The 27,031-nt window shown below is 37.3% G+C and overlaps 1 protein-coding gene across 2 annotated transcripts in view; it reads left to right on the top strand.

The window, feature by feature from the left end:
- Positions 1-27,031, top strand: part of MMS22L (MMS22 like, DNA repair protein) — a 99,168-nt gene that overhangs the window by 34,402 nt on the left and 37,735 nt on the right. For both annotated transcript variants that reach the window (XM_026844356.1, XM_026844358.1), the window contains one exon: positions 1,000-1,509. In XM_026844356.1, coding sequence (XP_026700157.1) covers positions 1,000-1,509 — 510 coding nt within the window. The remainder of the gene's footprint in view (positions 1-999; positions 1,510-27,031) is intronic.

Genomic DNA, 27,031 nt, shown 5'->3' with positions numbered 1-27,031 from the left:
GCATTTATGGATGCTTAGCTACTGTATGTGGAACTTGCTTTCATTTAAACATGAAGGATATACCCAAAGTTTTCAATGCACAAATCATTTTATTCCTCTGTCATAGAAATGGTGACATTTATTTAAAAGTCATGATCTGAGCAAAGGTCACAGAAGAGACACCTCTGTAAAAACTTTCTTCTTTTTGTGAGCCTTTTTAAAGTTGCAGAATAGCAGTGCTTCTCACCATCAGCTACATATGACTTGAGCACTATATAAGCAATACAGCTTAAAGTTTCTTAACATCTTCCTGCTAGAGAGAGGTTTCTCTCCCAAATGCCTGTTTTCTCCCAGACATGTAGTCTGCAGTGCATACAGTAGATGTGCAATACAGGTCAATACAGACTTTGGCAAAGCACTGTGGAGAAAAGGAGCTTTCCACCAGAAATCTTCCTCTCCCTTTTACTGCAGCGATGGTTAAGGAGGTGAGCCTTTGATCACAGCAGCTGTGGCAGTTTTTTTTTTTTTTTTTTTTTCTCCTTTGTGCCACAAGGAAATAATGACGTTTCTAGGGAAGAAGTTGCGGTACAGGAATTATTTGTTGTGGTGAAGAGATGCCATTTGGCAGCATCCTTTCCTAGCAGCTCTCATGGGTTAAATTTGATTGATGTGAAGGCATGGTATTGAGGACACCTATCACAGCCAGAGCAGAGAGAGTCTGCTCATAACATTGTGCTCAACTTTGTGCTACATGTTGTATAAGAACAAAGGGCTAGGCTGTGCCTGGGGTTGAAGGCTCTTAATGTGTACCATGTGTTACGATCAGAAAATGGAATGGCGTGTTTGTTCCAATATCCAAAAGAGTAGAAGAGTGGAGAGGATAATCAAAATTTAAGGGTTATTAGAAGAGGATAATTATAACCTAAAAGCATGAAAATACCATTTCATTCTATGAAGCAGGTAGAAAATTGCATACTTTAAGAAACTCTCCTGATTTTAGGGTTTGTTTTATTAATGTAGAATCTATTCCAAGTTCCATCGGAGAAGAATGCAGGAGCTGACAGAAGTGGGACTGCAGAACTTTTTTAACCTGTTCCTCATGCTGGCAATTGTTGCAGAGACAGAAGATATAGTGAGTCGAGTGTTGGATCTTTTGGATTTTCGGACTCTGTCCTCTGTCACTGTGTCTCAGAGAGCTCTCATCTGGAGAGGTCATTTTGCTTTCCTTTTGATTTATGTTGAGAAGAACATGGACATTAGCGTCCTAGCTGAGAAACTCTCAAATGCTTTCCGTGAGAAGGCAAAGGACTTTCTAGTAACCAAAAATGACTACACACAGAAACAAGATCTCTGGACTCTAATTGCAACCTACATTGATGGTGTCCAAGAAGTATTTGAGACCAGCTGCTACTTGAGCCTTTCTGAGGAAAAGTTGCTAAACGATGGCTTTACTATGCTGCTGCCTGCTTGTCGAGGAGCTGAACTGAGTATGGTCCTAAATTTTCTTCAGGTTGTTCTAGCCAGGCTTCGGTAAGTTATTTTGTTACGTTATAGATGTAGACTGATACCTTGATTTTGTGTTTAGGGCTAAAATGTAGTTCATATTAATTTCGTACTGAAAGAGTAAAAGGAAAGAGAAATCTCTGGAGGGCTGTGAATGATACATTAAATTTCAAAATCCACCAATAACCTTCCTGCATTTAGAATTTTAGAAATGTTTCCTTAATATTTCAGGACATTAGGTTTGACATCCCTGATACTTTATTATGAATTAGTGGCTCTGTAGAAAGTCATCCAGTTGCTCCTATTTCAGACAATACCATCTTTCTTTTGGCACAGGAAATGTCAAAATTATTATCTGTACAAAATTACTTAAGTTGGGGGTTTTGGTGTTTGCGTTTTTTTCTTCAGTGAATCTATTCTATTCTAATTTTTAAATTCTTTATTCTATTTTTTTCTCTTTCACCAAGGTTGCAATCAAATGCAATGGTTATAGAGATTTAAATACTTGTCTGGGGTTCGATAAGAAAGAAGGAAAGCATATTTTACCACTTTCAAGCAGTATTTCTTTGATGTGTTAGTTCGGTTTTCAACATCCACAGTGCCCTTCAATAAGCATATTTTTGTCTAGTGATGCCTTTTTTTTTTTTTTTTTTTTTTTAAGATATTAAGAGGCAGCTATTGATCTGCCATTACTTCAAATGTGCAAGACTGAAATACGTGGAAAGAGCTGTGGAAGAGTGCATAATAGAAACAGTGAGGCCCATATGCAAGATCTCTCTTTAACTAGGTTCTTTGTTATTGTCTAGTAGTTTGACTGCAGCTGTCAATAGCTTATACATCCAAAGACAACTGTTTTTCAGGCAGTCTTTTGAAAAAAGATGAAGCACAAAACTAAGTTAGTTGATTTATTATTTATTATTTCAGTTCAACTGAATGTATTTACTGGAATAAATTGGAGACTTCAAAAATACTTTGACATTTTCTCCATTAGCTAATACACAGCATTTTTTGTGTTGTTTTTAAAGATGAAATAGGGAGAAATTTAGGGTGAAAAAGTTGCCTATTTCATAACTTCGTATTATTTTGAAGTGCTTGTGAACAGGAGTTATGTGGGCCTCTTGTATCAGAGAGGATGGCATAGAAGTTCATTACAGACTTCTAAGGAACAAACAGACTTCTAAGGAACAAACTATTGGAACAAACAGACAAAGGTACAGGATGGTATTCGTACCTTTTCTAACAAAAAGCAGGTCTGAAATATTTGAATCACCAACACACTCAAAAATTAATTGGCATGAGAGCGCCTTGTTTTTAACAGCTCTTTATTTCAGCTTCTTTATTTATACATTTGATTACTTGTTACGTGCCTACTTATCCCATCTATGGACAAGTTTAATTCCTCGGTGTTCACAAAATGCTTTGATCTTCAGATTGTATGGAACAGGAAAATGTTACTGGTTGTCTGTCTGACTTTAACAGACTCACTGAAAACAGTCCTCTGATACCATACAAGTAAAACAACACTAAACTCACTTTCTTGGTTCAGAAGATTTGGATGGCTTTGTGCCAACTAAATAAATGTTAAACTGTTACTGGCTTAACCAGACCGATTAGGACTAGTCTGTCCACGAACATGGAAAAGGATGAAATGGTTCGATGCCTTTCTCTCTCCTGTTTTTAAAATCCGGGCAGATGTAAGGTAGTAGGCCTTTCATAAATGTAATTTTTCTGTAGGCTGCACTCTAATAATTTTATAACTGTATGACAGAGAATTTACAGGTAGGAAGGAAGTGAGATCACTGATTAAAGAGAGAAGCGGCTCCCTCTAGGCTGTTAGGAAATAATAACTTCATGTGCCACTTTCTGCTAACCCCAGATGATGGCTCACAGGAGCATTCTTTATTGCTGATTAAGTAGCATTATGAAAATACTGACTTGGTTACGTTAACTAAACACCTCAGTATTTAAAGCTTAAAATGTCAAATAGTTTTAGCAGTCCCCTTTAACATATCTTGTTGGATTTCTAGAATCTCATTCCAGGTTTCCCAGTTGCTTTTATTTGAGGATACTGTAAAAATGGCAATCTTTCATTTGCAGAGTGAGGTGTAGCCAAAAGCTGCTCTTTAATTATAGCTATTCATGCTGCTATGGTTAAGGGTCTGTCAGCATTTCCATTATAAACCTTTATTTTCAAGGGTTTGTAACACAGCAGTGAAAACTTGCTCTGGGCTAAAACTTGGCATACAAGGTTTTGAAAGTGCGCTTGTTTTCTTCCTTTCTTTTTTCTTAAAAGGCATCTGAAAAGAGACCCCCACCTTCACCATTTTTATACTGCTCTGTTTTAAAATAACCCCTTCCAGGTTTTTCTTGTATTTTTCTTGTCTGCTAGAAAAGTACTGGTAGCTTTTGATTATTGTATTTACCAATGTTTAGACTATGTTTTAAACAACATTTTTTGTTATTATGATTATTTTGGTGTTCATATATTTAGATACAACTATGACTTGGCAGGAGAACTCATTTTTATAAGTTTTTGATATGTGGTGAGTGGATAATTGGAAACAAGATGCTACTTGCTGGCACTTCCCATTATTTGATCTTCATAGCGAGATTCAGTGTGAAGTGTAAGATTGTATTTTAGTACAGTCTCCTCTTTAAAAACATGTAAAATAAACAGTAAACAATCAAGAAACTCCCCAAAATGGAGAGTGCTTCCTTCCTGTGTTTACATTCAGCTTCTAGCTCAGACATAAGTTTTTCCTTTATTTTTTGTCTCTAAGCAGTGTTTTAGAATCCTGATTTTTTTTTTTTTTTTTATTCCTTAGTGAAAGGTAAATGCAGGAGAGTTGCTTATGTGTGCTTTCATTTGTTCCAAATCTCTAGCACTGTGTGTCCTCTGAGTGCCTCATGACACAAAAAGTACCTCTAGGTTAATAAAAATACAGGCATTTAATGGATTTGACAGAACTCCCTGTAAAAATGGACATAGACTCGGAGAAATCTGCTGAATGCCTAGAAACAGTAGGTTCCAGCATTCAATATGTTATTCTTAAAAGAAGTGCTTGAAACATGTTAAAATATCTTTTATCATAATCAGGTATTGCTCTGACATGAGCTTTCTCTTATTATCGTCATCCTGGCATTTGGGTTTTGTAGTGTATTAGCACTGAGTTACAGGATTATAAAATGCAAATACATGCCCGGGTGTAAAATCACTGCTGTACTCCAAACATCTTTGCCTAGTTTCAGGGAGACTTACTACTGGTTCCCATAGGAGAAATGACAAACCTAATAACATAATAACTGTTAATTTTATTTTGAAAACAATTTTTGAGTATTTCTGACTGTTTGGTACTGTTCTAACAGTGTTGAAGGACATGAAAAACTCTTGAAAATTTCAGTGTGTAAATTTCATAAGCTCTACACGAATACTAATCAAGTAAACCTGTCTCTAATTAAAAGTTACATTAATAATTGGGCTATGGATAACAGCAGAACTGGATGTTTCTATCTGTTAGAGTGTGTCTAGCCTTGAGGTTGTGAGAAAAATCACGATAAGAATGGATTATCCAGTATATCTTTGCTATGGAAATGTATAGTCATTTGTAATTTTTTTTTTGTGCTATACTTGCCATCAAAACAGCCTGTGGGAAGCTTTCTGAGACCAACAGAAGCCTCTCTTCCCCTCTCTGTTAGCATGTAAGTCAGCAGATAAGCTCAGGAGGAGAATAGAAAGGTCCTTCCTCCTTCTTTTCTTCCCCCTCAGGGGTTTTAGTGTTAGTCTTTGTAAAATGTATTTTCTGATGTTGAACTTCTGAAAACTGTACCCAGAAGAGTTTGGAAGAGCAGAGTCTTCTCTTACCCATTCCATCCCATCCCATCCCATGAGTATATTTAGAGCTGCCAGTTGTGATGAAGGCAACTCTTAACTATCATAAACCACTGAACTGAGAGTCAGAAGATCATAGCTTGGCTCTAAGATCTCCCACATTTAATGAATGACCATTAGAAAGTCATTAAAAGTTGCTGTGAACTTTGTTACCTGTGTGGAAAAAGGAAGTCAGTCTTTCCTTATTGACTTCACAACATAAATCTTACGCAAGGCAAGCAAGTGTGCCTTGCTGTCCTAACTTGACCTATAGTTTAAAATATTTTTAGGGCTTTTTTTTAAAGTTCAGTTATTCCATTAACAGAACTGAGGTTTGAATGACTGTAAACAAAATCTTGTCTCTAAGTCCTTTAGAGCATGGGAAGCAAGCACTGCTTTAGAATATAGCAGCATTTTGAGAGGTTTGCTGTGCCTAAATCCTTAAAAGTAATGTTACCATCTTCTGTGGGAATACTGGATGTGTTCTTAGCTACAGTTGTTTGCCTTAAGGTGTGGCTCTGGTAATTAAAACTGAATTTATTTCTTATTCCTCCTCCTTTATGTGGGCTTTGAGATGTAATTTTTTTTTCAGGATTTTTTTTTGGTCTAAAATAATGTTTTATACCTTTATCCCTTGTATTCTGATCTTCAAAGATAATTAGTGAAAATCAACATGTGTTTTCGTTGTGTGTCCTCTGCTCTGAGAGTATTACTATACAAAGGAATGAAATGAGATACAGTGTACACTGGAGCTGTGTACCTAATATTTTGCTTGTAGAAAGTTCCAGTGTATATCTAGCATTGGTTCAGGTTTGCAAGAATCTTCACATCCACTTCTCACTGTCCATTTTCTTGAATCAGTTGGCGGCCATGTGAAAGCTGAGTAATTGATTAAAATCAATTTCACATTGGTGTTTAAGATGTAATAGAGAGCATCTGCCTTAGAAGGAGGACAACAAAGCTGGTGACAGGGCTGGAAGGAATGTTCTGTGAGAAGTGGATGAGGACTTTAGGCTTGTCTAGTTTGGAGAACAGGAGGCTGAGGGGCAACCTCATTGCTTTCTACAGCTTCCTGAGGAGGGGAAGTGGAGAGGAAGGTGCTGAACTCTTCTCCCTGGTGTCCAGTGACAGGACACGTGGGAATGGTTCAAAGCTACACCAAGGGAGTTTTAGACTGGACATTAGGAAGCATTTCATTAGAGAGGGTGGTCACACACTGGAACAGGCTTCCTAGGGAGGTGGTCAGTGCCCTAAATCTGTCAGTGTTTGAGGCATTTGGACAGTGAACTTAATTTGCTTTAACTTTTGGTCAACCTTGAATTGGTCAGACAGCTGGACTTAGATGATCATTGTAGGTCCCTTCCAACTGAAATAGTATAGTCTATTCTAGAATTTTCTTAAGAACAAACTGGAACAACAAAGCTGTCAAAGGACCTTCTAATGGTTGATTCCCAAAGCCAATCTTGGTATACACCCAAAGCTAAAGAAACTGAAATGTAGTTCTCGGACATTAATCGAGAAGATATGCAGCTCTGTCCCCTGTGCTACAGATTGAAACACTTTTCTGTGTTTCATTGATTGTATCCATTTTATCTACCATAAATTAATCCACATAAGCTTTCTGTGGCCTACCTGACAGCAGTACAAGACTTACTGTTGTGAAACAATAAATCCACCAAAAAATGAGTAAAATCATATCCAGGTGTACTGAGAACCTGCTGCTTGCGTCCCTGCAGTTGTTTAGAGAAATATGTGCTTCCTGAAGGACATAAAGTGCAGATCTGTTCTCTGATGGAAGTGTCTCACTTTTGAAACTGTTTTCCCCAAATTCACTTTCCTCACAGTTTTTCTTCTTTTATTCTTCACACGAGGTGTGAGAATGACTTTTCATGTGGAATATTTTTTTGTTGTGGATGTTAAACAAAGAAATAGTTTTGCCAATAAAACCATTATATGCAAGTAGCCCTTCTAATCTCTTAATTTTGATTGTTTCTTCGTTACCTTACAAGATATATACTTCTTCTCTCTTTAGGATATCTCTTGTCAGATTTAAGGCTTATTTAAAATGAACAGAAAGCTGAAGCAATTTTCTTTATTCCATTTCAGTCTCCTAAGGCCTATTTCCCCCTGGTGAGCTCATAGCAACAGGGGGGTTTAAGGGAATTCAGCTTTCTGCAAATTAATGTCTCACATCATGAAAATTCAGGACTTTTTTTTTCTATATCTTGAAAAAGTAATACAGTGAGTGCGAGTATTATTTCTTGCCAGCGGGTGGAAGATGAATGATTTTGTCACAGTTTTACTGCTTGATGAGCAGTGTCCTGAGGGTCAGGCTTAAGTCTGTGTCACTATGCTGCTCATTACTCTTGAGCTAAATAAGGGCTGATTGGATCTAAATTGCCTAGCACATGGGCCGCAGATGAGCTCAGTGAGTAGGGGATGACCTGCTATTCAGGCTGGGAGTAACCCCGGTGTGCAAATGCTGCATTAGAACACCGTGGGAGAATGAGAGGCTACCGACCGCTGCCAGCAAAAGAAATCGAAATGTAAAAACTCTTTGATGCTGCAATGTTAGAATTTGAAATGTAGGAAGTGACAGGTTGATGGTACTTATCAGCTTTGGCTGGATTAGAGAACAGTGTCATCTTGCTTATATAATGACAGAAGAATGAAGCTCCCAACTACTTTGCGGTGCAGAGCTGCTACTGTCAGAGTCAATGCTGCCTCCTACTGACAGCCTGTGCAGAAGGATGGACAAAGCAGGTGGATGGCTGGCTCAGGACGACGTTGTCAGACTCTCTAGCCCATCAAAGTGCACTCTGCCTCTGCCCATCTATGCCTGTATGTTTCTGGTCTCTTCTCTTAGCAGGGAATCACAAACCTCATTGATAAAATAGCGAGTGTATGTTTTGGGACAAGAGCAAGTCACTACTATCTTCATGAATGGTTAGCTGAGTCGTCTGCATGGCCTGAACTATATATGTGTGTCTGTTTCACACAAAGTATTTCCCTTTGTACCCTTTTCTCCATTGCTAGCCCTTGTGAAAGGAGGTGATCTCTGGAGAGGAGAATTAATTTGTGCCTGCATGTTTTAAAGAAAGTTGACCTTTAAAGAGGAGAAAAAAATCTGATCTAATTCAAAGGAGACTCCTTATGCTAACTGAACACATGAATATACTTGTCTTAATGAAGGAAAATCAAAAGCAAGCAAAGCACCTGACAGGTGCTGAACACAACACAGATTATAGTTGCTTGTGCAGTTCTGAAAGATTCAGTTCAGTGGTTCAGTAGAATAAGCTTTTGGGTTTTGTTCTCCCCACCTCCATCACTGGTCCTTTGAAACTGAGTAATAGCTGCAATGATGATAAATACTTGCTTGTTTCATTTTTTTCCAAATTTGTTTCAGATTCTGTAACTGACAGCTGTAACCTACCAGTGTCAGCTTCTCTTACTACTAACTTATGGGACTACCTCATCAGCAAAAGCAGTTTGGTGCTCTCCTGAAACCAGTGACTAGATGAAGAAAAGGGCTGAATCTAAATACATTATGTGTTTTCTCTTTACTGATTTCTATTTTTCTGTTTTCTGGGTATATACTATTTGATCCTTCTTCCCCTGGGATACTTTTGCTCATGATGAAATTTCTTCTGGGACATAAAACAACTTCCAATTTACTTGTTACAATACACAGAAACAGAAGAGTAAGAGAAAAGCAAACAGCAGCCCTACAAGTACAAAGAGTTTTTCTGTAAAATGGTTTGAGTCTATGGGAATGAGAGAGAAAATTTTCATGATTAATGTAAGGCTTCATGTTACTTGTATTATCTTATTATCAATGTTTAATGGTATCACTTCAGATCACTGAAGATTAAGAACTGTTTAGCACAACTTGCTGTAGTAGATGAAAATGAGTTAGAGTTTTTATGTTGACAAAAATTATAGGGGGTTTTTTTGTGTTCAAAGGGAAAGCAGAACCAGAATTTAAAATTAGTTTGTTATTTTGAAGGAAGAGACCATCAGCAAGAGGAAATAGTGAAGGCCAAGTAGTGAAATTAGGAAGGAGAAATGCTAATACAACACATAGAATGCTTGATGTGGCAACTGTACTGTCAAAGGTACAGTTGGGGGGAGGTAGTATGCACCATGAGGTGAGAGAAACAAAGAGAATCTCTGCATCTGAGGCTGGTTAAAGTGAGGTAGCTACATAGCTGTTAATCCATTTATCTGTCCTGCCCTTGCTTGTAGAGTTTGCTGCCTGCTCAGCACAGGTGGCTGCAAGGTCCAGTATTTTGTCCCTGAACTATCACAGTTTCTGCCTGGTGCTGAGAGGAAAACCAGAACTGTTTGTGAATGGTAGTTCATATGGGTTCCCCTGTATCTTAAAAAGGGTGTGGTGGATGGACATTGTACTTCTGCTTTTATCTTTATTTACATGAATTTGTAAGACCATATGAGCTGTAAGAAAAATTGAAATTTTATTGAAATCTCTGAAACAGTGACTTTCTTTCATGCACACTGCCTGCATGATATTAGGAAGCAGGACTTAATATGACTGTTAAAGAAAAAATAAATTTAAATATCATTGTGGGGTGTATAACTTTTGCAGGACACAGGAGCTCCTTATTCTGTCTTTAGCTGCAGTTCTGGCAATGTCAGTGTACAAAATATTTATGAATGAATTGAAAATTGGAGAGAGCCACAGAGGTGAACGATGAGATCAGAAAGTTTGTAGAAGTTGTTTGGAACTGATTTTAGCTAGGAAAGGTTGTGGGGAGACATACTAGAAGTTATGCGGTGTGGAGAAGGACATTGCAGAGACAACAAGTTGTTGTTCCCCATGCCAGTGAAGAAGGAATTGGCTTAATTTGGGGCAGAAGTTTAGTTGTTATTTAGAACAGGCAGCAATGTCAGTACTCTGGCAGGCTGCAAAAGAGTTGTGGAATTGAATTTTATTTTTTTTACTTTTTAGACAATGCATTAGACAAACATTTGCCAGAGGGTGGTCTTTTGTAAGCTTACCAGACTGCTGACATGAACTCCTTAAATGACTCTTGAGATACTACCAAGCCCTTCACATGTTTCTGAGATTTGATATTAAGGAACATTCAATGTGGCTGGTGACTATTAGTAAGGATGCTTCCTAAACAGTAGTATGTGCTTTTCCTTACAGAAAAAAACCTTAGTGAAATTGGAAGGTAAATAAGTTGTACCTGAAACTGTAATCTGCCATAAAATTTAACTTTGGAAATCTGTCATTCATTTTGATTTGTAGTATTTGCTCTCTTTTTAATTTCTGCTCTCTCAGGGTCCGAAAAGGTTGAACCAGTTTAGTGCTTCTGTATCCTACTAGTTCTTGGAACTGCTGGAGTGGGAATGTGAGGGTGGCTTTCACAGTGTATGCAGCACAGTTGCTCTGCTGAAGAGAGGGTACTGGGTTTTCGGTGGGTTTTGTGTTCAAGTCTTGAAATCTGTCGAGAAAACTACTTTGAAAAGGCTTTTTTAGACATTTTCTAAAGAAATCTAATTGATACAGGGCATGTATGTGTGCATTGTCATGTTTTATTTGGCTTGGAGCAAGTCCAAGTGCCATTAATCACCAATGCCTAAATGCTCCAGCTTTCTTTCCAGTGGTACTAAACTGTGTCTAATGTGAAATGAGCCTGAAATAGTAGGCCTCCCTAAAAGCAAAGTCAGAGGAGTAGAGCATACTCTGCAACACTTACACAGTACATCATCTCATGTTCTTGTGGGGGTCCCTTCCTGACATTATTGCTGGGAGGAGCAAGCAGAAAAAGGTAAAAGCAGTTTGTGGTTTACTTGGTTCTCTGATAAAACTGAAGGTACTCTCTATTCTTTCCTCTTTTTCACAACCAGAAGGCCCTGTTTATCTCTAATCGGGGTTAATTAAAGCCTTAGGGCAATGCTGGGACTCTGCCAATGGCTGGAAGGTACAGACATAATCAAGGCTGCAGCCCCCTCACCATAGGGAATGGAGAGGTAACCATGGGCTTGTCACAGGCTCTGAAAATACAGCTGTGCTAATTCTTTCTGAAAATGCGCGAGTGAACTTTTTTTGGTCAAATGGTTCTGCTCACTTACTAATTTCTGACTCTTATCGAAGAGCAGCATGAAGTCTCTGGTTTAACGTGTGTGCTTGCAAATCCATGTTAAGCAATGGAAACCTTCTGGTTTTCTAGATGGTAACGCAGGGACTACACAGGCAGCCACGGCAGCCATTATGCACGCAGCAGGAGCGTTCGCTGCAGACGGGGATGTATGTCATCTTTTATTGAGGGGCAGCAGAAGGGAGGAACAGGCAAGTATATATGTGCTTGCCAGGACAATGAGATTTTCTTTTACTGCTTTTTTGCAGTCTTTTTTTCCTTGCAAAAAGTCAACCATGAGAATGAAAGCCAATATTTTCATTGGCATTCTTTGTTTTCCTGGACAGGAATATATTGATTAGCTACTGGTGATGTGCATTTGAAAATACTTCAGTAAGCGTTCCAGTATCTACCTAAATATTTTAAGGCTGTAAAGATTTGCTCCTAGGGAATTCCTCTAATTCATATCAGACCTATATATTCAAGGGTATTCTACAATGGCTTGATTTGGGGAGGAAATGCTATGTCTGTAGTTGTTTGGTGTATTACGTTTACATGGAGTTTTGTATTAGGTGCAAAGATGACATCCGAAAGCACTGTGATCATCTCTTAAACAATAATTAACTACAGCACAACCATGATTATCCAAATGTCATAGGGAGAGTGAATATATTCAGGCAATCAAGGGATTTTACAATGTAATTATTAGACATTGTGAAGACGTGACCCTGTTTAGGGTGACAGGGAGCTATGGTTAATTGATGTTAGGATAATCAAACTTTTACTGTTTTATTATTCTGGGACCCTAGGCTTAGAAGAAAATGTGTGTATGTGCTTAGAAAAAAAGAAACCCCAAATATATGAAAATATAATCCTAAAAGTGAATATTGAGGTTATGCTTGCATTACCTTGCTGTACTGAATTACTGCTATGATTATAACTGTTGAGAAATCATTTATATTGTCTATAAACCATCCCCATTTTACATCACAGTGAAAATTCAATACATCTTGATTCTGAATATTTTGTAAAGGTATCTATTTTTCTAAGACATCAAAAATGACTAGTTTTTTACAAGTCAAACTCAAAAATTGAAGGTGTTTTTTCCTACAGCCAAGAAATTTTTATTTTCTTTCTCAAAAGAAAACCTTTGATACATGTACTGTCGTAATGCTGACTGAACATACAGTTGATGCAGTCCCTCTTGAGCTTCATTGTCTTCTCCAAGTTTAGAACATGAGTACATAAAACAGAATTTCATTTCATTAGAGTTCATTATAAAAAGGTTTTCACTGTACTGCTGTGATACTGAACCTCTGGAATTTCTAATAACTCAACCTGCCCTCTGGAAGATTTGAAGATTTAAGTATAGCATTGATACTGTCTCTTACTGAAAGTTTTTCTCTCGCTTTCCCCCACCCCCCTTTCTCTCTCCCTCCCTCTCTCATTTTTTCACTGTTTCTTGAAACAGAGTAATTTCTGAAAACTCTTCAGCAGTCCTATCTCCATGTAAATTTAAACCGTAAATTGTGCTGCTAGTGAGGGTGGAGGGAGTAGTAAGAGTGGGTGGGGGGAGAGAAGAATTAAAATCATTCCAATAAATGGTTTAATTTATGCCTCAGCAGTTAAGCATGCTCCTGGTTAACAGAAATACCCTTCAGCTACACAGGATTTGGGAGGGTTGGAGGGCACTCATTTGCACATAAATAGCCATTAACTGATAAATTCCCAGAGGTCTCCTGTTGCATGCTAGTGGTTCTGACCTACTTAGCTAGCTTAAATTTGTTTTACAGAATTATTATAATTCCATCCTTGGTACTTAAACTTTGTGATTAATGCATGCCTCACAATACAATTAAAGTATAATTACACAGTTTTACAGTTTGCTATCATGGTGTTATTATTATTACAAAGAGCTGGATTTTGCAAATATTAGAAGAATTAGGGTTCTGATACCCATCACTTTGCTGTTATTAAGTGATTATGTTAAATGGGACCCCTTTATGTCTGAAGAATGAAGTGGAGAGAGGGGAATCATTAACTAACACATCAGATGGTTTCTAAGTGATTCAGGAAGAGATGTGTGGCGGGGTGTTTTGCACATCTGTAGATGATAGGTGCAAATACCTTTTGTTCATCTTTGCCAGCTGCCTATGACATGCTTTAGCATATCTGTGCTTTAGTGCTTAAAAAAAGTTTCATACTAAACATCTCACTTCTGTAATCTGTTAAAAATCATTTGCATGTGTTAAACATCTGATATTATTGTATTTCATGTAAGCTTTTTATTAGAGGGATAGTGTTTTTTCATACTCTTATAAAAACATTAACGGTCAGATATAGAAGTCCAATAGATCTGTGTAGTTGGAATGTGTGTGCAAAGATGATCCAGATCTTTCTCTTGCACTCTGTAAACTCAGAGCAGTTATCTGAGGAATCCTCCGTCTTTTCAGTTTGTGTGCATGAATTAATTGTATATTTATACTGGCTGCAAATAACAGTAAGTCACAAACACTACTATTTTTTACCTTAATTGTAAGGCTTACCTGGCCTCCCATATTTTTCTTGCCAAACTTAGTTCTGTAGCTACTGTTTATTCTTCAAGGAGTGATCCACGAATCACTGACATGGCTTGTACATAACTCAAAAATCACTGTTGTACTGCATAATTCTTCCTTTTTTTTTTTTTTTTTTTTTTTTGGTCAATACAACTGCATCAGAAAAGTTAGGTCTTGACAATAACAATTAAAACAATTAGTAAATCAAAGGACTGAATAAATAGTTTTTAATATTATTTCCCTATTCCAATGTAATTTACAAATCTAATTTTACCTTATCTGTGCATGTGTGTTATATTGCAGACTTCACTGGTGGTCTACAATGGAGTAATTGACACATTTTTCTGAATTACACTTTATGTTCTTCTAAAGCTCTTAAGTTACATTATAACATTTTTTTAGCTACAATTGCACTGTGGAAACTCCAACTGGCATACAGAAATCGAATGTTGCACCCTGAAGTCTTATTTGATCCAGTGTCTTGGATTTAATTTTTGCTTAGTTTACAAAGACCTGTTGCTTTTGTAGTTTTCTGGTTTAAGTTGTTCTATTCATTTCTTTAACAGTGAAAATATTTCTTCCTTTTAATTCCAGAGAACACAACGAGTAAAAGGCAAATAGAATTCTTAGAATTACTCCTTTCACATCTGTAACTTTGGTCTATATTTATGCTACTACAATGATATAATCTCTGCCTTTGCTATTATCATTCGCTGTCACTGAGCTCAGAAAACATTGGTCATTATTACTGATGCATGGAAGCATGTGAGCAGGTAGCCAGTAATTATGCTTGGAAGAATTTACTATATTTCAGGGCTTCCTACTTGAATATTCGTGAATTGGTTTTATTTTTAGTCTTTTAAAAGAATACTGCACTGAAGTGATTTAAATCATTTTCATGTGGCACAGCAAAAATGCAAAAGCACATTACGGGAAAGAAATGGTCAGCAATAAGAGCTGTTTTGCAAAGTTGGCTTGCAACAACTACCACACTATATGGAGAAAACAGTTATCCTGTAATAATAAGACTAATGAATTCAGAAATCCATTGATTGAACTGGCTCTGGGTAGATTATGTGCAGGCTTGCTTCAAGGAGAGGAATTTATGAAATGTTTGCCGCATCCAGCAAGCACTGCTGCTATAATACAGCTGCCTCCTCAGTGGTTTGCTTTGATCCTGTGGAATGAAAGGACAGGAGGATCAGCTCAGGTCTAAATGAGATTACAGCTGGTTCGGCAGCTTATCTGGTCTAATGCCAACTAGTGTGGCTTTGCACGTCCTAAGGGGTTTACAACAGAAACTGTTTATTGAGTATCATCGGTTTACTCAACACAAGCAGGCTAATCCTTCCCAGCCTCAGCATGTTGTAGGATTGTGCGTGAGCCAAACCAAAAGCTGGTGTAGCCAGGGCCTCCAGAGCCCTTTGTCTCGCTTCATATTGATTTTTTTACCTGTGTTAAAGACAGTAAAAAATAAAACCAATAACCAGACCTATTGTGAGCAAAAGGTTAATCTGACCTAAAAATCTTACAAAAGCATCTTTTAACCCTAGAAGGGATGGTAGCCTTTCTCTGACTTTTCACTCAAGGGATTTTCTAGTTTCAGGTTTTGAAGAACAAAATAGGAAAAACAGCTTAAACGTTTAACTCTGTCTTGCAAGGTCTCTGAATTATTTCAGCAGCTGCATAGAAAACTTTAAATAGTTACTGCTGACATTATTAACAATGTGTCACCTATTTGTGGTAGGTGACGCTGTATAGCAAGGACATGACATGCTGAATGTAAGCAGAGTAGTAGGAGCTGGTAGGTGTCCCAAGGCTCGTGCTGGAAAAAAAAAAAAAAACAAAACCTAGAAAATGCCTTTATCAGCTGCTATCTCAACAAAAAAAAGAAAAGGAAAAAAAAAAAGAAAAAAAAAATTATGAACTGGGTGAGTGCATCTTAAAGGAGTTCAGAGAAGTACCAAAACAGGCCCATAGAAGCAGAATGTTTTAAAGAATTGTGTTGCAAGTTTTTAAACAGCATTTGTTTCTGTTTTGATATGAAATACAATGGAATATTAGATATAATAATATTTTATTGAGCATGTTTCCTGTCTGAGGTGAGTCTTTTTCAGAAGACATTGCAGCATGTGTCAGATTATTATAAATCAAATGGTTTTTACAGTATAGAGAAAGAATAGATTAAGTTCTAGGAAGCCTTGCAGAGTAGTAGCAATACATTTTCACTGAAAAGAAACACAGTAAGTTATTGGATTTATGTTGTTGGAATTATGTAGAAATTGATTAGATACTTGTATTTGTGTACTGTGCATATTATTGGGAGTAATTAAATCAGTTCTGCTTTGATGCAGGGGAAGAGAATTTGGTGACACAGCTATCTGTCATCAGCTGCATGTGGCAGACTTGAACTGTGAACTATTTTGGACATTATTGAAAGCTATCTAAAAGAAAAGATGGCAGTAACTTGAGGAATTATGAATGGCTGTTTTCTGTTCACCTAATTGGAATGAATGTCTATTTTAAGCTATATGTAAGCAAAGAGGTTACCATGGATGCCATGGAGGCATTATGAGTGTTGTGTGGGGAACTTGCTAAAAATTATGTTTATGATGAATGTGAACTTTACTAATGCTTAATCTTAATAGACAAGACGTGTACAAACTTAAAATGTAGTCTTTATCCAATCACTTGTATTTTATCAAATCTTAAAGCAATAGGTTGCTCTCATGTGGTATTACACTTTTAGCACATTTGGAGGTAAAAGCTATTGTTTGTGATTGGTTAAAGTCTCTTTGTTCAATCATCTGAACAGTGCAAATCAAAGCATTTTGTCAGACTGTGAGAAGTTTTGCCTGGATAATGCTTCCCACACACGCAGGTCACCAAATAAATTATGTGCATGGTTTTACAGCATAGCTAGTGCTGGAAGTTAAATGGATGCCCAGTGGTAGAACTCGTAAAACATTTTTCTGTTAACGCAACCAGACAGAATTGACATTGTTGATGGTAGCTTTGATCTAATAAACTATCAGTTCTAACAGTGATTTTTACTGTGTTTCAGAGGGGATGATGATAAAAGTTTAGCAAGCCTATCGCTCTTCCTGGATGGCAGAAAATTAGCTCTACTGTCTGTATTACCAGACATTGAGAACAATGTTGGTAGGGGATGTTTTGTACCCAAAGAAGTCTCCTTCACTAAAAAGATGTATTACATGAACAGCATCCTTTAACACAGCAGATACTCTATAAAGAACAAAATTGTTTTTTTCAGGAAGCAAATAAAATACTTTGTTTTGGAATTTGGAAACAAGTTAGTTCATTATCTTGAGTACAAGTTTGAATGCCTTCAAAAATCTGTTTTCCCTCTTGGAGAGAAAGATTTTCCTAAACCACTTACAGTATATGACTCCCAGCAGGTTGCTAGAGAGTATCCATATGCATATAGGGTTTGATTTTCTGCAGAGGCAGCGAGAGGAGCTGGAGCAGAGAAGTAATTTTAGAAAAAAAAAAAAAAAAAAAAAAAAAAAAAAAAACACAAAAACAACCAACCACTTGAACTACATTTCCTCTGTCACAGTCTTGTTTTAAATTAAGAGAAATGCAGAAATCTTGAAATATTTTTGCAGGCTTCCTACCTGAAAAATGAGAGTGGCATGATAGTAGCAAAGTGTTACATTTGTAATGGTAAGACAGGTGTGTTACTGGAAATTATATTCAGAATGTCTGAAGAGATAACTGTGCGTAGTAGTACTTCTAGTTTGTTTTCAGTGTTTGGGGCTTATATTTTGATACTGTTTCTTTACCTCCCCTCAGGATTTTGTGTAGTTATCCTCAGAGTTAATTTCACAGATCAGAAAAATCCATCTGAAATGACACCAACTCAACATTTTAATTTCTGCAGCTAGAATGGCTATCTTACTAGTTTCTCTGTGTTCTTGGTACTTGAGTCACAGAATCATTAAGGTTGGAAAAGACTGGGTTGAGGACATGCTTAATGAGAGAAACTGCATTTTTAAAGCTGTGCTAGATAAAGGAAAACATTTGAGATGTGTTGAAGTTGACCTCAGTGAATTTCTCAAGCAATTTGCCAAACTGATTTTTTTTTTTTTTTCATAGTGTGGCCAAGAAGAATTTTAATCATCTTTACATGGCTATAAATTTACCATCCCATCTCTCAAATTGTAAGCTTTTTCAAAGTGATCTGTACACTTTTGATCTGTTTGAATGAAACAGTTAGCTTAATCAGAGATCCATTTTAGTACAGTATGTGGGTGTCTGTTCCCCAGTGTGGGAGTCCATTAAAGTGGGCTGTGAATTGTAAGAAATCCTCTGTTTAAGGTCAGCCCACTCAGCTTTCAGGTTTTTTAGATATCTTTACTGTGTGGAAAAATTACCTTTTAAAAAGTATAAACAATAGCTTACAGAAAATATGAACCTGTCCCATCATTATAATTCTCTGTCAACTGGTGTTATCCTGATCTCAGAGTCCCACGGAAGAGCTAAAAGCAGGATTTTGGAATTGTTTGTACTTAAAAATGGGTTTTAGTACTGGCCTTTCAGAACTGCTTGATTTGCATTCCAGTCACACTGCATAGTTATTTCTAATGGAATTTCTTTTGAACAAAAGACAGTAAGGAATTGGTAAAAAAGGCTTACCTTGGAAAAATTTGGAAAATTTGTTATATCTGAGTCTGGGCTATTTTGTAGCTATAGACAGCTACATTTCATTGCCCTCCTGGTGCTCTAGAAGAATATGTTTCAAGTAAATTATGTTGTATAAGTAAGCAGGATATTGGTTTCCCAATACATGAAGAACACTGAAATACTGATTTAAGTTCAGCAGAGGACCACCAAGATGATTAGGGGTCTGGAGCAAATGTTCTGCGAGGGAAGACAGAAAAAACAGTTTGTTCATCCTTAGGAAAAGAAATCTTGAATGGGTGGTCATGGGGGGAAGAAAGGCATTTTATTGTTTTGTACAAGTCTACTGGAAGGGGAGTTATAGATAGATAAGATGGACTCAGACTCTTTACAAAGGTGTATAGTGGTAGGAAGCAATGGACTGAGATTGTGATGAAGGAGGTTTTTATAATACATAAAGATAAATTTTTCACAGGATAGTCAAACATTGGAACAAGTTTCTAAGTCAGGTTTTAAAACTTCCCTCCTCAGGATTATTCAAGACTGGCATTGCTCTGAGCAAGGGTTGGACCAGATGACCTCTAGTGCTCCCTTCCAATTTAGATTTTTCTATGGCTCTAGCTCTTAATAAAAAATCCACAAAACAAAATAAACACCCCACCCCCAAACCAAAAAACAAACACACAAAAACCAGTCAAACAAAAATCCTATTTAACACACAGTTTCTAGATGATGACCAATTTTAGAAGTTTTGCTCTAACAGAAGAGTTCTCTGGAAGATATCCATTTACAATTTGCAGTTTATATATTAGTAACATGACTGAAGTCAGAAGCACTCATTTTTTCACTTCAGCATTTCTACTTTATTTCAGTTTCTCAGATAAACTGGCACTCTGATTCTCACTATTCACATAAGATTAATTTCATAATGATGTGGAAGGTTTCCTATACCTTCATTCATATACCTTCATCAGGGATTTGAGCCAACCATGTGCCCTTGCCACGAAGGCAGCTGATCATATTCTGGGTTGAAGTAGGCAGAGCATTGCTAGCAGATGGAGGGACATGATCCTTCCCCTCTGCTTGTCACTGATGAAGCCACACCTGAAGTACTCTGTCCAATTCTGGGCTGACCAGTACAGGAGAGACATAGGCATACAAGAGAGAGGCCAGTACAAGGCTACAAAGATGATGAAGCAACTGGAGCATCTCTTCTATGAGGAAAGGCTGAGAGAGCTGGGACTGCTTAGCCTGAAGAAGAGAAGGCTTGGGGAATCTTACCAGTGTGTACAATTATCTGAAGTAGGGGAATGAAAAAGAGGGAGCCAGGCGGTTTTTAGTGGTGTCCAGTGACAGGACCAGAGACAGTGGGCACAAACTGAAACTGAGGAGGGTCCCTCTGAACATCAGCAAACACTTCCACTGTGAGGGTGACCAAGCACTGGCACATGTTGTCCAGAGAGGTTGTGGAGTCTCCATCCTTGAAGATATTCAAAAGCTGTGTGAACGTGCTCCTGGGCAACCAGCTCTAGGTGATAGGGGGATTGGACCAGATGACCTCCAGGGGTACCTTCAAACCTCAACCATTCTGTGATTCTCTGATTTCTCAGTAAGAATGGAGAATGTGGGTGTTGTACTCAACAGTATATATTCAAGGCGGGAGTGTTGCATGTAATAACAGGGTATTGTTTGATGTGTGACATCTTTTTAGAAATTTGCAAGCAAAGAGCTTGCTTAGACAGCCTTGATGGGGTTGTGTGGATCTTTTTTGAATATTTTGAGGCAAGGTGGTTTTTAACAGGGAGCAAATGATGCTAAGTTGTCTTATTTGCTGTGACCCTCAAGTCTCTGGTTGTAACTCCATCCTGCTTTGATGGCAAGAAGGAAGAGCTGTCATGGAAGGTTGTAAAAAAAAATGATCTTGTGTACCAGCAGTGATTTGCTCTTTCCAGCTAAATAGGTAATAGCTAATACTGATTAGCATTTATGTTCCTAATAAGATATGGACTTGAATAGAAATCATCTGAAATGATCTAGGCTTCCTGTTCTTTCAAACATAGGATACTTTGGAAACCCAATTCAGTGTCACATTGGGAAAAAAAAAAAAAAGTTATGTCCCTATCATTTAAAGTTACAAAAATGTAATTACAATTTCTCAGTAGTTTTCTAAGAAATCTTTTATGTAAAAGATGACCTCTGTTTAAAACAAACAAATGAACAAAACCCTCAAAACCAAAGGGTGAAGTGTCTCACAGTCCAGGTTGATCAGAGTCTCCAGTGACTTCTGCAAGCCCCACCCTGTCCCCCATCAATGGTGGATAAGTGTGTTTGTGGTTTTCTTTTAAACTCTTATCAGGTGAGGCGATGTGACTTCGGGCCTTGCCCTAGTAACTGTCTGCCTCTGGTAAAGAACAGTTTTCAATTGTGTGATGAACTTACTGTGAATCCTACAGTGGGGAAGACTTAGCATTTATGGGTGAGGATGTGTGGCTCACAGCTCACTAGCTGCTCTGAGAGGACTCCTGCAAAACAGTGCAGTATAGGCTGAGGCACGTTTACTATTCTGAAATTTTGCATGTGGTGCAGGAATTTTGTTTTATTTTGATCAAAACTAATTGTAATGTCAGTCTGTTACAAAGATTGCTATTCAAAACAAGGCTTTTAAGAATTGAAATGGAGCTATTGTGAGTTCTGTGAAATGGCAATGATTTAGAAATATTAAGTTTGGCTTACGTGGGTTTTTTGTATGTGTGTGAACTAAAAAAGAGGAATGCAATAGCTTAGGATAGTATCAATTTCAATGCAGCCTGTCCATTTTTTCTTTTATTTTTCTCTATTTGTTCTTTCAAGGGATAAAAAATTTCTGAATCTAACCTATGCTGAAATTCTGCTTAGGCAAACTAAATGTCTTTTTAACTCTTTACTTTTTCTGTGTTGTTTCCTGAAAGAACTGAGCTTGAACTTACTTGTTCAAAGCAACAAGATGACTCCTAGTGCCTTGAACAGTGCAGAACCTGGCACAGAGTGAATGCTCAGCTGAGCCCTGCTGCTGAAATAAGTACCTTGACTGCCTCTCCTGGGACTTCAGATTTTGGGACAGTAGAGAGTCATTTTGTGTGTTTGTGTGTTCCAGTTTATACTGTGCATTAAAGACACAAAGAAAACTGTGATCTTAGTATATGCTTGCATAGTACAGGGGAGAAGCTAACCTGGCTGAATACCAGTGAAGGTAATGAAGGAAAATTACAGTTGGGCTCAAATTACCTGTCTGTTTTTCACAAGACTATTCCAACAAGCTGAAATGTGAACTAGTTGCAATGAATTAATGCAGGCTGTGTTGTCTTCACTGCTCTTGCAACCTTATCTTAGTTAAATGTGGTTAAGAAAAGACAACAGCTTTCTGGCACAAATTTGTCTGGGTGGCTGAAGCAGATGTAATGTTCCCTCCCAAGAGACATAGCCAAAGCAGGCCAGAGCTTTGTTGCTTGCATTTAAATTATGGTCATAACAACTTGCCTTTTTGATGATGTAGTTAAACTGTTTGAGAAGGGTTAAGGAGAAAGTGCTAACATTCTGCAGCTCTGAATGCTTGGTTTTTCTGTACCTCTGTGTTTTAGGGTTGTGTGTCTGCTTTTGTTAATATCTTTACTTTGTCTTTGAGCATAGTAAAGATGTTGGGGATTTCTTTTTCTCCCTGTATATTTTAAAAGTATTACTGAGCACACACAACATGCTGTCACAGTGAACACAGGGTTCTCTATTACTGTGCTTAGCTATAGAGAGGATTATATTAAACTCGGTAACCTTGCTGAAGCCCCTTTGTACATTGCTGCTATATTGATAATCTTCACATGATTCAACTGCAGTTCAAAACCTTTTATTCACAGCATTAACACTTTCCATCCCAGTGAAAATTAGAATCTTTGATATCAGGAGATGAGCATCTTGTGCAGATATTTTTTTTTTTTTTATATTAGTGTGGTCCTGCAGATGTTGCCTTGGACATTTCTTCACCTGGCTATATACAGGGAATACTCATCAAGCCTAACCATTCAAAAATGGGTAAAACAATTTATTGATTAATTACTGGTTAACTAAGGGACTGTTATGCTGTTTGATTGCTTACAAAATAGTGAATGATTTAAAAAAAACATTTGCATTCTAAAAGAAATCCACGATAACATATTGGAGTGAATAAGAAAAACATTTCCTAGTATTCTACATCCAACAATAAAGAAACAGTGTTACCTATGAATCAGTAGGTTGAAGGAGCAATGTAAAATACGTTGCCACTTTGTGACTGTGATGAGTGTGGACTTATTAATGAACAACTTTCCTCTAAAATTTAAAGTTAAAGGCATAGAAAATCATTGGAACTTATTGCCCCATCTTCAACATTGCATGTTGTAGAGTCACAATTCTGGTGACACTTGCTTTGCCTCTCTCTAAAGTAAAAGGAATCCAGACAGCAGAAAAAAATTTCAAGATCGATTTCCTTTTCTTTGACCATGATTTTATTTTATGCTAGTTCTTTTCTGAATACTTGCTGTTTCCTGTAATTTAGTAAGAAGTGTTTTGGGTAGACTGCTGGCCCATTTCTCTGTATGTTTAAGACCTTCATCAAACAACCTGTTTGATGAAAATTCTTGAAAGTTTATATGACAGCTTTCACTTGCAACTCATGATTATGGTATCTCTTTGGCCTGGATCATTGCAAGTCTCACTGCATCCACAGTCGTCTGGGAGAGTCAGAAGGACAGGACAGGCTGATCATAACACATTCCAGGTCTCTCTTCTGCCATATAATGCATGGGGGAAAGGTCGCTGCAGGAAGAATGTGATGAAAGAAGTGGTATAATAGAGAAGGGATAGCTGGCTATGCTTGGAGGTCACTTCATATCTGGGATTTTTTTCTTTTTCCTGAGTTAAACTTTTCAGCAGTTGCTGTCTGTCCACTTTCCTTTTTGAATGATTTTCGCACTTCTTCCTGCAACTTCATGAGTTTTTAAATAGCCTCTTACCACCAACAGACTTGGCAGAGACATCCTGGGAAGTTTTGCTGCTCTCCAGTAAAGGGTGGGATGTTCAGGCTAGTACTGCTTTGGCCTTTTTGCAACTTTTACCTTCTGGTAGAAAAAAGTAAAGGAGTGTATGTGTATTACACCTAGATTTTGAGTCATCTTTGTCACTCATATATGCTACTTCCTTTTAAAAGTCCAGAACATGAACTCCCAAAGAATTAATATGTTCAATGATTCAAGGGATGGCCATGTTTAGAGATGCTGCAGCTTGACAAACTAATCTCTCTTCTTTGAATGCTTGGTTTGAAAACTTTGAAGTGGATTAGGTCATGATCACTTGCCAATTTTAGTGATTCCTTGATTGGGAAAATGGATCAAGCAATGAGATGTAACTTTGATTATGTATCCTAACATAATATTATTGTTTCCATATTACTGTGGAAGACTGTCTTAAAATCTGAGACTTTCAGTTCACTTTTTTTCTGTGTTATGTGCTGTTTGTATTGTTGCTTTTAAATCTAAATAAGGTAGATCTATGTTCTTCACTAAATAATTCCTCTGTATTAGTTTCAGACAAAGAGCCATATTTCTTGAATTGTATTTCTCTAATGAAGTGTTACAGCTATGAAGCTATGTATTACATCATTTATTCTCAAAAAGAAAAACATTTAGGAACATTGACTTAAAATTTGCATAGTATATATGTTTTACATTTTTACTTATTATGGGGTCAGTTGCAATGGCTATGTTTTGGGTTTTGTTTTCTTAATATAACCTTAAACTTGGAAAGCTTTGTATAAGGAGTGCTTCTGATTTACTTTTTTTTTTTTGTCAAAATGTAATGTAATCAAGTCTTTTAATTGTGCACTTGATAGACATACTTGCAGAAGATATATAAAACAAACAAAATAACCTCAGATAGAAATAGTAAAAAAAAAATAATTGCTTGTGAGAATATTAAAAAATCATAAGAACTGTATTCCCTAGCTGTTGATAGTATAATTATTTAATTACGGCCAGCCTGTGTTGTCTATACCAATGCACTCTCAGGTAATGTGAGAGTGCATTGCTGCTGCTGTACTTGCATTATAACATTTAAAAGGATCTGTCACACTTTTCCCCTCTCTTTCCTATATTTTAGTGAATATTTCAAGTAATGTCTGAGAAATAAACGTGGTTTTAGTCTTCAAATCACTACAAGGAAAAAAAGTAGTTGTTTAAAGTGGTTAACTGCTCTTAAAATATTTGTGTCTTCAAAGAGCTTAATGTAATTTCCTGAATAGCTTTAGTAGTGAGTAAGGATCATTTAGTTTAAGGTATTTTCTGTTGATATTATTTAACTTGGGAAGGTGACCCTGAGATAAATTGCAATGTGTGATTTGAATGCCCATGGGCTGCCCTTCATTGGTTTGATTGGGGGAGATTATCTGGATTTCTAATATATTTTAATTACTCTGCTTATATAAATTGTCACATTAGAAGCCTCTTAACTGTTGAGTCTGTGCTGTCAATGATCCACTAACAATAGGAATATACTAGGCTCTTCCACTGAGATTTGAAGATTTATACCATCAATGAAAGAATTGGAATGGCTCCCTTTAAACCTACTGTATCTTCAACAGAACAAGTATGCGATCTGCTTCTATTCAGGCAGCGACTGATGTGTGGTAAATTGAAAGGATGTGTAGCCTTTTTTTATTTTGTTAACAGGCATTTTTTTTCAATTAAGGGAACATAATGCAGAATATGGTTTAGAACGTTTACAGGCAATGTTTTCCTGATGTGCATGTGAAAAAAGCAGAAAACAGTATGACTAGGGTTTTTGGGTGGAGGAAGATGGAGTATCTTTTAGCAATGATTATCTGAGGTTTTACAGAGAAGCTGTTGTGATTGAAATGCTGCCCTAATGTCTCTGTGTATCTCTTACAGCCTAAGCTAAATGACTTGATATTTTTATTTATGTCTCTCTCTATATCTACTCACACACATATATAAACAAGTCCTTTAAATTATGGTCTGAAGCACCTCAGTCCTAGAGTGTTATGGTGATTTAGGCCTCTTGACCTTTTACTCCTGAGCTCTAGGGCTTCTGCCTGCCTGACATCTGTTCAGATGAACTAGGAGGATACTAGAACTTGGAAGACTCCTGCTTTCAAATGGTATATGGGTCTTCCAAGATACAGTGGTCTGATGGCCTACAGTAACAGGTCCAGCTGAGCAGCAGCTTCTTTGGCATGAACAGCATGCATGTCTTGCACAACAAACTACTCTTGCCTCTTATGTGGGACTTTGTCTACTGCTAGCATACAGAAAATGCAGTGAGGGACTGAATCCTGTATGTGTCTGGTGGGCCCAGAGACGTCTGATTCAGTGTCAAGAAGGACAGAGGTCTGTGTGCTTGGAACCACTGTTGTAGATGTATACTTAAATATGATTAGGGTTGTTTGTTTTAAATAACAGACAATGGTATGAACAGTTAAATGTCTGTTACCTAGTGGTTAGGATGTAATATATGGAAGGAAGAGTGTCATGGGCTCCATTCCTTGTTCTGGGATTTCATGTTTTTATCCACTGATTGACTTAATGTAAAACTGTCAATCAAGAGCAGAGCCTAATCCCAAAAACAGTCTATCAAAACTGGACCCTGGTGCCCTCCATCCTGAGGCTACGACTCATTGGTTGTTACATAAAGAAAATGTGTATTAAAATGAAGGAAGCTACTGCTGCACCTTATGCAGCCTGCTTTTTTTGGTGGGAGTTAGTCATGATCAGATTTCTGGGGCCCAGTAGACAGAAATTGTGGGTTAGATGCTCAGTTCAAGGCTTTTGTGTAGCTGAATTGCAAGCACCTAGGGAACTTCCTGGTCAAAAGAGGGTGATCTAAGTGAGCAATTTGGGAATTATGATTCAGAAGTCTGAGATCTATTTGTGCCCTGCTTTTTAACCGTTAGATCCTTTTATCCCTTTGGATCTCATCCAATGTCTAAGACATGTCACTTTGTGTATGCTTCACATTGTTGTACCTGATGAAGGCATGTTGTAACAGTGACATGTATGACGTGCAAGTCTGTGCTATAAAAAACTTAAGCACAAATGTGTGAAGCATTTGATAAAAATCCTGGATGTTAGAGTTCGAAAAGCATCCTTCTTCCCTTGATAGACTTCCCTACCTCATCACACCAGCAGTGATCATCATACGCATATATAAATAACCAGGCATATTATTTGGACCTAGATTTTGCAGTAAACATTTAAACATGCAGTTTATTCTGAATTATTGAAGCAAATTGAACTGAAGGAAGAACACTGAAACATGATTTAAGAAATACTGATCTGATGGGAACATGTTAATGT

This window comes from Athene cunicularia (assembly GCF_003259725.1).
Source record: "Athene cunicularia isolate RWA chromosome 3 unlocalized genomic scaffold, athCun1 chr3_part1, whole genome shotgun sequence".
Classification (NCBI taxonomy): domain Eukaryota; kingdom Metazoa; phylum Chordata; class Aves; order Strigiformes; family Strigidae; genus Athene; species Athene cunicularia.
The sequence above is the reverse complement of the archived record's forward strand: the minus strand, read 5'-3'. Positions and strand labels throughout refer to the sequence as shown.